Genomic DNA, 13,313 nt, shown 5'->3' on the forward strand with positions numbered 1-13,313 from the left:
CAATTATCCCATCAGAAACTGATCACGCCCCCCTTGTATAACCTGTACATTAGTGCACTCTGCATTTTGCATTTATTTATTTTGGCCGTAAAAGACTATATTTGGTGTCCTCCTGGGACATTCTAATCAATGCCACAATTATTGTTTTGACTTTTCGTCACTCCTGCAGGTATGATTTAAGAACATTCACTTTGTTACACACATATGAACTTGTTATATATTACTGAAGGACACTTGATTACATCATATAGAATGGAAAAAGATGATTTGGGGTTTCTGACATTAGTCTGCATAATTCATTATTTTGTTTAGTAGGCCTACAAACATGTATGTGGCATATTCAAATAAACTGTGTGTGTTTGGTGTGTTTTGCCAGTGAGGGTGTTTTGCTGCGTGGGATCTTCAAAGTGGGGAAGAAGAGTCATGACGTGTTACTTACCCAAACGAGGCTGACGTGGATCCCCATCATCCCGGAGAACCCCACAGGTCAGTTACCACAGCGACATGGCTACACTACAGACAGACAGACAGACAGACAGACAGACAGACAGACAGACAGACAGACAGACAGACAGACAGACAGACAGACAGACAGACAGACAGACAGACAGACAGACAGACAGACAGACAGACAGACAGGCAGGCAGTGTGTATTTCGAGGCAGCTGGTGGTGTAATGGAGAAGTTCGGTCATGTTGAGACCACCTTAAACATGACATCTGGACAAAAACACACACACACACACACACACACACACACACACACACACACACACACACACACACACACACACACACACACACACACACACACACACACACACACACACACACACACAACATTCTAAAATTAAATTAAGAGTCTTTTCTTTGCATGATCAGAGTTAATCATTTTAATTTTCCAATGTTAATCTCATCTACCTGGACTGATTGCCAGTGCATGTCTCTTAACATGGCCACCACCACAATCTCAGCAAGCTATAAATAAATAACACACCTAAAAAGCACACATTTAAAGATATACTTTTTGTATAAGAAACATAAGGGACTACAAAGTAGTGTGCCTGATTCTTTAAAGGTGTACACATTCTTTGGTGCAGTCATGTTGTATTGATTTTGTAATGGTTTGTATCATGGTGGTAATATTATGAAATTACTTTAATTATTTTAGGAAATGTCCTGTGTGGTGCGCTTGTTTTTAGTTGAAATCCATTCAAACAGAACTGATTAGTGTAGCAGGATGAAAATGTGAATACAATGTGTGTGTGTGTGTGTGTGTGTGTGTGTGTGTGTGTGTGTGTGTGTGTGTGTGTGTGTGTGTGTGTGTGTGTGTGTGTGTGTGTGTGTGTGTGTGTGTGTGTGTGTGTGTGTGTGTGTGTGTGTGTGTGTGTATGCGCGCATTTGGTTGATGCCAATCTGTTTTGTTGTATTTCATAAAAGCTAATGCCATTACGGCAGCCAACTGTGTGTGTGTGTGTGTGTGTGTGTGTGTGTGTGTGTGTGTGTGTGTGTGTGTGTGTGTGTGTGTGTGTGTGTGTGTGTGTGTGTGTGTGTGTGTGTGTGTGTGTGTGTGTGTGTGTGTGTGTGTGTGTGTGTGTGTGTGTGTGTGTGTGTGTGTGTGTGTGTGTGTGCGTTTGTGTGGTTGTTTGTTGGCAGTAGTATAGAGCAGTTGGTTCGGCCTGTGGGGGGTTATTCGAGTGTCTCAGTGTGAGGAGATTAACACACACATACTCAGCCTGCCAGCGTGCTGTGTGTGTATGTTGATTAGATATTTCTATATAAATGGATCAGTAGTTGTTTATTTGTGCACATGAATTCCTCCTGTTTCACCCAGCAGCCTGTCTCTCTGTCTGTCGGAAAGGTGAGACTGGACTGTTTTGTACAAAAAAAATCATGGAATATACATACAGAACAATTTTAGTTGTTTGCAATGGCCACTGGGGCACATATAAGATAAGATGTACTTCATTGATCCCAATTTAGGAATTTATTTTGTTACAGCAGCATATCCAATTACTAATAAAATTACTCAGAACACAATTTTAAATAATTAAACTTATGGTCAAAATATAAACCTGATTTTGATGCTGATGTTAGTTCATCTAGAGGCTATTGTCAATAACATTTTACAAGAAAATGAACACATAAAAAAACAGACTGTTCTGGGATGATTATATTTTATGGAGCTACTTCAGGATCATCTTCAATTTTTGTTGTTGTAATTCACCTAATACACCCGGCTTTTCTTTATTCTGGATAAAAACTGAAATCTCCTACAGGCAGTTAAATATCTCTGGAGGTTTTACAATAGTCCGAATTTTAAGGGAACAATAACTGATCAATTACAATATCAGAGTGGTCGAGCATTTATACGATCAATGTGTAATGTTACCCCATTGTATAGTATATGTGTGTGTGTGTGTGTGTGTGTGTGTGTGTGTGTGTGTGTGTGTGTGTGTGTGTGTGTGTGTGTGTGTGTGTGTGTGTGTGTGTGTGTGTGTGTGTGTGTGTGTGTGTGTGTGTGTGTGTGTGTGTGTGTGTGTGTGTGTGTGAACTCTGTATGATCCAAACCTCCTCGGAGTGAGCCACATGGCATGACACCATGAGACAGGACTCCAACAGTGTATGAGTGTGCGTGTTGTGTGTTTGTTGTGGGTACATTGTGTATACAGTATGTATGTGTGTGAACAGCAACTATGTGGGTTCTGTCAACTCAGATCAGTGTCATCTTCATTGGGGTGGATGGAAAATCTGTCTCTCTTTCAATGTTTTTAGGTTATTAGGCCAAACTGCAAATAGGTCGGTATAGAGAATGAAAACAGCAATGTATAAAATGAAGCCATTATTCTCCTTAATGGCTTTTTCCACTGCATATGTGAGGAAAAATTTGAGTTTGTGAGAATATTTGGACACACTGTTGGGTGACTTATAATCAGCTAAGAGCGTCGTACATTCAGCCACACCTTGCTCTGACTAAAATGAAAAAATAAAGCCAGCAGTGGGTCATATTAATGTTCATTTGTGTTATTTACAATATGAGATTAACCCAACATGAAGGAAGCAACAACAACAGACAGACACACTGTGACCCTGACATATGGATGCTGGCCTCGGCGGGTGGAAGAAGGCAGGTGGTTTTGGGTTTTTGGTATTTGATAGCAGCGGGAGGCTATTTCACAGAGAGGGGGAGTTAATCAGCTTGTATCATATATAACCTGATGGATTGGTGCTCTCTGAGTGGTTTGGATCTGTTGTTGAAGGTGCATGGTTTTTGTTTTTTAGTTTTTTATGCTGATATTTATCATTATTGTCTCATGTTTAATTTATCACATGTGGCCAAAGCCGCAGCTTAACATATTTGTTTGTCATTTATGTCTATGGAACATGTTTTTCGACAATCAAAGCTGATATGTGCTGTGTTTTTTACTATTATGTGATTTCCTTTAATACATAATTAGACGTGAAAATCTGGATGGATTCAGATATTTTTGGTGATTAAAGCGGATTCATATTTAATTAAAGGGTTTGTTTTTTCATGTACAGATGTTTGTCCACCTGCTGTGACATGTGTCTGCTTGTTTGATTTTCAAAATAAAAGCAATTTTTGGGTTTTCATTTACATTAATAGAAAATAGAAAATGTCTCACATTTCAGTTACTACTTTATTTATTTATTTGTATATATTTTTAGTGTTATTAACATTAGGTGCATTTTGTGCGTGTGTTTAATCGACCTCTCTCTGTGCAGGTGAGACGAGCGTCCCGCAGCCAGGTGTACTGCTGCTGCAGGATGTGTATGCAGTGAAGGTGAAGCGGCGGCGGGCGGCGGGACAGCAGTCGGGGGGGGCCGTGCTCGGTGTGGCTCTGTTCTGCTGCAAGAGGAGAGGGAGGAGGCTGGAGAAAGATACGCTGCACCTCCACAACGCCTCCACAGAACACACACACATATGGTACAACACCCTGAAGGAGCTGATCAAAGGTAACAAACACACACATTTAGAAGAAATTAAATTTAAGTGGGCTGCCAAAATATTGGATACATTTTCTTTTAGAGGCGGACAAATAGCAATACTTGCCTTCCATAGTGTCAGAGTGTAGAACAAGATCAAATAGCTGCAACCACATAGGTGCATCCACTTGTTAATGCAAACACAGCCTAAAAAAAACATCTCCTAATAATTGTTTGTGAACTTAGAGGCAAAACTAAAGAGCTGCTGGTCACATATAAATTGTTTTCAGTGTTTAGACAAAATGATATAATCCAAATTTTATCCAACTTCATGCAACAGTACACGTATGTAATGGAAGCTGCAGTACACACTTGAAGTAAAAAGAAAATGTATGTAATTTGGAATACGGACCTTATTTTATATCACCCTGTTCATCACTCAGTATAATCGGGTGAGTCACAGTTACATCAGTAAAGCTAATCTGCTAATCCACCGGGACAAAGACAGACAGATTATACGCACACACACACTGCACTCAGCCACCCTCAGTTAGGTGCTGTCAGCAATAGAATACTTGTTGTCTGCAAGAGAGATTAATTTGCTAAACTACTCGTCTACACAATCACGTGTGTGTCCAATTCACTTTAGCTCGCGACGAAAACCACACTATTGGGACGTAAAACCGTAGCTGATGTACACCACAAGGGCAAATGTAAGGGGTGTGCCAGAGTTTACAGCCTCTGTGCTGCTGGTTTCAGACTGTCCACCAGCAGAGATTTGCTCCCGTTTAGCCGCAAGAGCTTTAGTAAGGTCTGACACGGTTGGGTGATAAAGTCTGGCTCACAGTTGGATTTCCAGTTTATCCTAAAGGTATGGAATGATTTTGAGGTCAGAACCATGAATCCAGTACTTTTACACCAAACTAGGAAAACAACAGACATGATATCTATACTAAGCTTGATTTTAAATGTGTAATATGCGTACAAAACGAAAAATCTGTTGCATAAAATGTGGACTTATTCCCTTAAAGCTGCCCTAGTTACTGTATTCATTTTATGGAATACTTTTTATATTAACAATGAATTACATGTCAAGGTGTAATGTAAAAGAGACAGAAAATGTATTAATTAATTATCTCCCTCAGTGTTTTCTGCCATCTTTGAGTTGATTTCATCATTATTAACTTGCTTGCCAGCAAAACATAAGATTGCATGAATCCAGGAAACCAGTTTGATAAAGTTCTGGAGGTTGCTGCAGACTGAAGTTCCCAGACGCTGGTTTCCCAGGTGCACTGTAGCAGGCGGTGTCTGGCTGACACTTAACCCACAATAGAAATGTTAGAGTGCTCTGTGTATGGATTTAACTCACACAAAACACACTTTACATTTCAGTTTTTTTCGACTGCAACAGAGGTGTTACAAGCTATCCATAAATGACGAGGTCAAAGGTCACACACACATTACCGTCGTTTTGCCACCATGGCAATCGGTCTGACACATAATCGCCGGTCACCTGTCTGTCTGTCCGTCCGTCTGTCCGTCAAACCAGATTACCTATGATGCCCTGCAGCAAAGTCACAACTTCTTTAAGTGTTTCCCTTTGGCCTCACACTCACACACACACACATGAATGGTTCACAGGTCGTGTGTCAGCTCGCGTGGTCACACTGCACATCAAACTGTGGAGGCTTTTGTGACTTTACACACCACGGCGAAGGAGTCTCTGTATGTGTGTGTGTGTGCGTGTGTGAAAGGTAAACAGTCGGCCGCTCTGCTGCTGTGCGGACATTAAGCCTATTTTCCAGCCAGAGGTCAGTGTGAAAAGCGCATTGTTGTGTGAATCGTGGCTTCGCAGAGCAGTCAGTCTCGCCGCTGCTGACACTACCGCCACTTCTTAACCTTCAGGTCCGAACATTCAGCTGCACAATGGCGAGCGGAGAGCAGACACTTTCAGTTTCTAGAGCGTTATTGGCTGTGTGAAGCAGCTGCAGAACGCTGTGCAGAGAGTGAATGGCAGTCAGAGTGACAAAAGGCAGGCAGTGACGCTGTATAGAGTCTGTCTCCATACAACGCAGTCAGGCGGTGGGATGGATTGACTGCAGTTGTTTAACAGCACAACAGACTGACAGACCGGTGGTGGCGGCGGAGTTCACGGGACGGCCAGACTGAGTTCGCCCCAAGCCACCAGCGGCCACCGCAGCTCCTCCCAGATCAATTGTCTTGTCAATCTAACGTCACTTTTCTGCTCGCTTACAGAGCTGTTAGTTTGTTTGCATAGTGACATCAGTGGGAAGTGGTGATGGTCAGTCTGGTGGTACTGTAAGGTGTCTAAACTTGGTCAAAGTGACGACATCTTTACACTGTGTGGACAGCAGGTGGGTTGTTTAATAACATTTCATCAGATCCAAACCCTTTGGTAAAGAATCTTATTAGGTCTTAGAGAAAATAATACCTAAAGTCAAAGATGTTTTATCATTGAATATTTGGCTAAGAAGGCACAGACACAGTTCTAAGTGTAATTTATAACTAGCCAAAAGCAAGGTTAAGTTTGAAATGTGGCCTTCAGAGCAAGTGCCAGGAGGCTGTTTGCCCCCCCAACTGCAGTATTAAACACAACAATATCGTTTTTACTAGGGGTTTTCCGACCAGAAATACTATATGACTAACACAGACTGTTCTATCAAACATGAAGCATTGAACTGTGTGTAGTCTTTTACCACACGAGATGGTTCTTTCTGAGTTCGTGTAAACTCTATAAACCGCTTTATGGCCGTGTGTGTGCTGCTCTGTGTTACATATTAACCGGTGGGTCTGTGAAGTCAGTGAGTGTCTCCATAGTGACAGTCTACCTCATATTCATGTTGGAGGCCTAATTTGTTTGTCAGGAAACCAACTTTATAGTACAGCAGCACACATTCATACCCCCACCTCCACCCACCCAATCAATATACAGAGGATATATGCAAAATGCTAAATAATGGTTGTATCAAATGTCAAACCCTTTGAACCCCCTTTATTTTTCTCAATGATTTCAATGCAACTTGGCATTTGAAAGGATTTGTCGCCCGTCAGTCTTAACAATTATCACGCATGACATAGTGTACAGACATTTATGGTCCAAAAAGGATGAAACATACCGACATTGGTAATCCTCTGTTCTTTCCCTTAGCTCTTCTAGCAGGTTAACATTTATGTATTTTTGTAAAATAACTGATAACAGCAATATGATGAGTATGATAACATTCAAAACAGGTTCCCCAAGCCTTAAGTGAAATGGCTTACTTTTACCTGCAGTCCCAAACCCGAAGATATTCAATAAAAACTGCGGAAAGCAATGAAGTTTGAAATTGGAGGGCTACTTACGAGTTTTGTCTCTACAATTACTACAGTAGAATTTAACCATTAGGTCTCATGTTTAAAAAACGAAATCAGTAGACTGGATCGTTCCGGAGAATCTGATCAAACTGGACATTTAAAGCCTTTAATTGATGACTTCTGTCCGCTGACTTCAGGGGGAGTCTGCAGCACGATATACTCTTGGTTTTCTCTACACATCTAGCATCTTCGGTTTTCAGTCAGAAACTCAACACTTCTGCTTGACAACACTGGGATTGTTTACCATGACAACATTTTAGCAACGCCATAGCAACCTGCCGCTAGCCGGGGCTCGGAGATGATCTGACTGATACTTGATCTGTCTACATGTACCTGTCCGTCTGCATTTCTTCTTAGAAACATATCAGCAAATTGAATGACCTCATCTCCTCTGAGACTGTGTGTGTAACAGACAGGCCTAGTTCGAGCTTTCAGGATCACATTTCAAGGGACATTAGTTATTTTAAATGATTATTTAAGTTATTCTTTTGTTCTTAACAGCATGGGCATCTTCTTCTATAAGCAAGTAAACAGACAAGTGCTCGAAATTTCAGATTACAAGTATTATCCTAAACCCCTTCGCCAAAATGTCCTGTGGTTTCATCCCGGGTCCTTAAGTCCCCAAGTGGAAAAATGTAAGAGTTTGGTAGGGTCTACATTTTTGGGTAGCACCAAAGTGGGCAAGCTTCTGGTATGGGTGGGGGATGAGTAGAGAAAAAAGTGGCAGGGGTGCAGGGTAACTCCTCCTGGTCCATGCTGTGGGGTGTAAGGGATGCCAGGAGGTGCACTGTGTGTGAGTGTGTGTAAGTGTGTGTGTGGGGTCATTATCAGGGCGAGGTCACAGCCTTCTGGGAACAGATTATAGTAATGATCTGGATAATGGAGCTGGTGTGTGTGTGTGTGTATTGATCTGTGCAGGTCTACGGGGATTTATAATGCGGTCTCTAAATCGGCCTAATGATGAGCTGTACAGGGGGTCTGGGGTGTGTGTGTTTATGACTAGTTTGGAGTCGATACCATGTAACCACACACACACACACACACACACACACACACACACACACACACACACACACACACACACACACACACACACACACACACACACACACACACACACACACACACACACACACACACACAGTCTACCACTGTTGATGATGTAAATGATATGCTGAATATTTTTCATCATACAGGCCTCCTCCATGTTGTAAGAACACAGAGGTGTCTATCTCCTCTTTTAAGGATCATCTTCAATTCATCACCATGACTTTTACTAGTTTCTTTTGTTTACAACATGAAATAGAGAAAAGCAGAATAATCACCACATTTAAGAAGCTGGAACCAAATTGAGACCAGATGTTTTCTGTGTTTGTTTGCAGGGCCCAGCCCTCGTCCCAGGTATCTAAAGGTGTTCATAAACCCCTGCAGCCACAAGAAGGACGCCGTTCACATCTACAGAGAACACGTGGCTCCCCTCTTCAAAATGGCTGACGTCCGCACTGACATCACTGGTCAGTCCACCTCATTTTTTATTTATCCACTGATCAACTTCACAAAAAATAATAGAAATTATAATCTGAAATATAATACCCTTAGTTTGACTTCCAGATGTTACAACTTATGTATATTGTATTAAAACCTTGTTGGAGTGCGGCAGAACTGTCCTTCCATCTTTATTGATATAAGAGAAGACAATGTGAAATCAGTGTGTGTGTGTGTGTGTGTGTGTGTGTGTGTGTGTGTGTGTGTGTGTGTGTGTGTGTGTGTGTGTGTGTGTGTGTGTGTGTGTGTGTGTGTGTGTGTGTGTGTGTGTGTGTGTGTGTGTGTGTGTGTGTGTGTGTGTGTGTGTGTGTGTGTGTGTGTGTGTGTGTGTGTGTGTGTCCAAAGGTCAGAGTTAATGGCAGTCTCTAGTCGCTAAGTAACTTGATACAGGGGGCGGAGCTTAGCCCATCTGTTGTGACAGAGAGACAACCTGCTCCTCTCCTCTTTTCTCCTGACTCATTTTCCTCCTCTTTTTATATTTCAAATAATGCTTTCCAAAGATCTCCCTGTCTCCTCATCACTCTTGTTTCATCTCCATGCCTTCTATCATCTTTTCTCCTCTTCCCTTCTCTTGCCTGTCCTTTCCTTTACTCCTCCTCATACAGTATATTCTCCACTCCTCATCTTTCTTGTTTCCTCTCTTTTCCCTTTATCTCATCTCCTCTTCTCTTATCTCCTTTATTGTTTCCTCTCTTTTCCCTTTATCTCATCTCCTCTTTTCTTATCTCCTTTCTTGTTTCCTCTCATCTGATATTTTCTATTGGCTACGTCCACTTCTTTTCTTCCTCCTCATATCTGCATCTTTTTACTCTATACTTTTGATTCAACTTCTTAGCTCCTCAAACCTGACCTCTCCTCTTCGTTTGACTCTTATCCTCTCATCTCCTGTCTCTCTCTGTATCCCTTTTTCTCTCCTTGTCTCCTTTCCTCCCCGCTCTCCCCCTCTCAGCAGATGGCGTGATATCCGTTGTCCCACTTCTTTTTGGCAGCCATCGAACACACACTCGTGTACATGTGGCCACACACATACATGAACACTTTATCTCTGTCCATCTCAGTGTCTCTCCATCTGTTTCACTCTCTGTTTCCCCCACTCTCCTCCCCTCTCTCTCTCCTCCTGTCCCTCTCTCTTCCTGTCTCTCTCTCCAGTTACGGAGAAAAAGGGTCATGCTCTCTCAGTGATGAAGGAATGCAAGCTGGATGGATATGATGGGTTAGTCTTCTCCCTCTCTCCCTCGATTTAACATTTACAATTGTTTACTGGGCTATAAATAAATCACTCTACTTTACTCCAAACTTCATGCTTTAAATCTAATTTTAATTGACACAGCTGATCTTATTCTGAAGCATAAATTTGATTTGGAGAAGGTATTTTCCCAGGGTTAAGGGGGCTTCAATCATTTTTTTTAATAATTTCAGTAATCTCATTATGGATCAAATATAGCCCTTACAATAATGATAATACATTTCATTTTTATAACGCTTTTCCTGGTGCTCAAAGACGCTTTAAATAAAATCAGATACAGAAACAGTACAAAGAAAATGACTACACACATTATATTGTCCTGCAATAATGAGTTTAAGCTCTGTGTGTACTTGTCCATGTTAAACATGAGCCAGGCCATACAAAATTGATAGCAATCACATCACACCAAAACAGGTATTGTATACAAAAATAAAAATATATATATTTCCGAAATGGGACAGGATCAGTTTCAGGATATTGGCTTAAATGCTTTTTCAGGTGTTGGATGTGAGGATTAATATGTGAAGTTTCTTTCGCATGAATAAAGTCAAAGCTTTAAAATTAAGGCCCAATGTTCATCTTAAAGTGTAAGGTAACAAGTCAACATGTTGTTCTCAAACTGTGGAAGTCTGCTGTCAGATAATCAGACAGCAGTTCAGAGGCTGACACTAAAACAAACTGACCCAGACTGATTACCCACTCAAACACACACACAAACTAAGACTAACAGAGAGGCAGGTGGAATCACTAACTTCTAACTGAGCTTACCTCTAAACTAAAAGTGAAAATAATGTTATGTATATCAAGAGATATAATATAACTTATCTAAATGAAAATACACTGATCAAACCCTCATCATTACTATCTGTGATCAGTGTGTGTGTGTGTGTGTGTGTGTGTGTGTGTGTGTGTGTGTGTGTGTGTGTGTGTGTGTGTGTGTGTGTGTGTGTGTGTGTGTGTGTGTGTGTGTGTGTGTGTGTGTGTGTGTGTGTGTGTGTGTGTGTGTGTGTGTGTGTGTGTGTGTGTGTGTGTGTGTCTGTAAGCAGCTTTTGTGCTCAGGCCTCATAAAGCTTAATGTGCTTAGAGAAGATTAGCTCAGCGTTGCTAAGCTAGCTGCTGAGTGTGTGTGTGTGTGTGTGTGTGTGTGTGTGTGTGTGTGTGTGTGTGTGTGTGTGTGTGTGTGTGTGTGTGTGTGTGTGTGTGTGTGTGTGTGTGTGTGTGTGTGTGTGTGTGTGTGTGTGTGTGTGTGTGTGTGTGTGTGTGTGTGTGTGTGTGTGTGTGTGTGGCTGCTTGTGTGAGGATTTGGTTGAAACCTACATTTGCCAATTAGGCTGGCTGTCACCGTGGTGACCGGAGCTTCAGGTAATCCCATACACAGGAGGAGGGGGAGGGGGCGGAGTCAGTTTACTTCACATTTACTGGAAAGACCAACTCTGAAGAGGAAGCTTCTCATTTTTAGCTCCTAAAAAAGATACTAATAATAATAATAATAATAATAATAATAATAATAATAATAGGGATAATTTGCCTTATTACGCATGCAGCATGCAACAGTACCCGTTTATTTTGACTCACCATAAACCAAACATTTTTGAGAGAATAAATACTAAATGTGTTAACCAATACAACTGTTCAGATATGTCATTTGAAAATGTAAACCAAATTCCCAGAAAACAACTGGTTTTCATCTCATTTACATTTTTCAATACCTGGGCTTCAGGTTTTTTTCTTAACAATATTCTCTTTGGATTTGTATGTAAACAAAACTACAACAATGACCTTCAGTGGGTTAGGGTAACCCTAACCCTTTAGGATACTTGTTACTCCAGACACAGTTTGGTCACAAAAAAAGTATTGAGGCTCAATACCCAGCCCTTTTCAGTGCCATTGTCAATAAAACATATTTGACAATGGTCCTGTGGAGAAGCCATGCCACCTGCTGGAGGACCAGCAACTTAAAGGACCCCAACAATAAAACACTTTTATGATGGATCAATGTCACTGGAGTTCCTGTCAGAAGTAACCCTAAGTAATAAAATACTCTCATTTGAAGTCCAGAACATAGTTGAGACAACTATACAAATACTTTTCTACCTGTCTGCCTGTCTGTCCCTCAGGGTGGTGTGTGTTGGGGGGGACGGGTCGGTGGCGGAGCTGTGTCACGCTCTGGTCTTCAGAGCTCAGCTGGATGCTGGATCCCCAGAGAAACCAGTGACAGCAGTGCTGCCTCTTGGAATCATTCCTGCTGGTGAGAGACAGGGCACAACCTCAAAACTGCAAACTAACTCTGCGCAGAAATACATATACGATATGTATATTTATATCAACCTTTTTATAGAACAGCCGTGATGTTTCATTAACTGTTGGTTCATCTTGACAGGTTCTACAGATGTGGTTTCCTGTTCTGTTCATGGAGTCAGAGATCCAGTCACTGCAGCCCTGCACATTGTCCTTGGTAAGTTCAACCTGTCCTAGATCCAAAGATACAACGTGCATCATTGTTAGTCATATTGTCCTGGGTTGGTTCTACTTGTTCTTCATCTATAGTTACCTTGCCTAAAATATGTTTTACATGTGTCGAGCGTAACTGTGATCGGTTGATGGTCATTCAGTTTGAGAATGAACAAACGTACAGGCAGACAGATGTCTAACAACAGGATCAGTTTCACTCTAAATCACAGGTCTACTCTGCTTACTGTGGCCCCTCCCACTTCACCTTTCAAGTACACCTGCAGACCAATCAGTTGGCGGACTGCTGTGTTTGAATGAATGAAAGCCTGATGTGGGACGGTGCTTCATTAACACTAATCAAGACTAATTGTCTGCGCTAACCCTTGACACATACATTTCCTGAACAATAGGAAACAGTTCAACTGAAAGCTGTTCCCACGGACCCAGGTGAGTTCAGGTGGATTAGCGACTCGACCAAAATGAATATACCTGACCTGTCTGTTACACCTCAGTGTCTCTCGTGTACATATGTTTAATATGAAGCTAGAGCCAGCAGCTTAGCTTAAATAAAGACTGGAAGTCTACACATCTTCTGTCGCAGACTGAAAACCCACATGTTTGGACTGTACCTTCGCTATGTTCAAAATAAAAATTGATTGCACTCTTAAGAAGCGCTGCAGGCTTAATATCACTGACACACACTGACACACTGACTGAGACCCACACACACATCATGCCATATGGAGAGGA

The 13,313-nt window shown here is 41.6% G+C and overlaps 1 protein-coding gene across 2 annotated transcripts in view; it reads left to right on the plus strand.

Moving 5' to 3' along the window:
• Nucleotides 1–13,313, plus strand: part of cerkl (CERK like autophagy regulator) — a 19,537-nt gene that overhangs the window by 1,251 nt on the left and 4,973 nt on the right. Inside the window, exons 2-7 of one of the 2 annotated variants that reach the window (XM_079666886.1) lie at nucleotides 377–486; nucleotides 3,746–3,976; nucleotides 8,704–8,835; nucleotides 10,016–10,079; nucleotides 12,230–12,360; nucleotides 12,493–12,567. In XM_079666886.1, coding sequence (XP_079523012.1) covers nucleotides 377–486; nucleotides 3,746–3,976; nucleotides 8,704–8,835; nucleotides 10,016–10,079; nucleotides 12,230–12,360; nucleotides 12,493–12,567 — 743 coding nt within the window. Of the gene's footprint in view, nucleotides 1–376; nucleotides 487–1,486; nucleotides 3,490–3,745; nucleotides 3,977–8,703; nucleotides 8,836–10,015; nucleotides 10,080–12,229; nucleotides 12,361–12,492; nucleotides 12,568–13,313 lie in introns of those variants that run through there. The other variant, XM_079666887.1, reaches the window with a different exon arrangement.

This window comes from Notothenia rossii (assembly GCF_949606895.1).
Source record: "Notothenia rossii genome assembly, chromosome: 2".
NCBI lineage: Eukaryota > Metazoa > Chordata > Actinopteri > Perciformes > Nototheniidae > Notothenia > Notothenia rossii.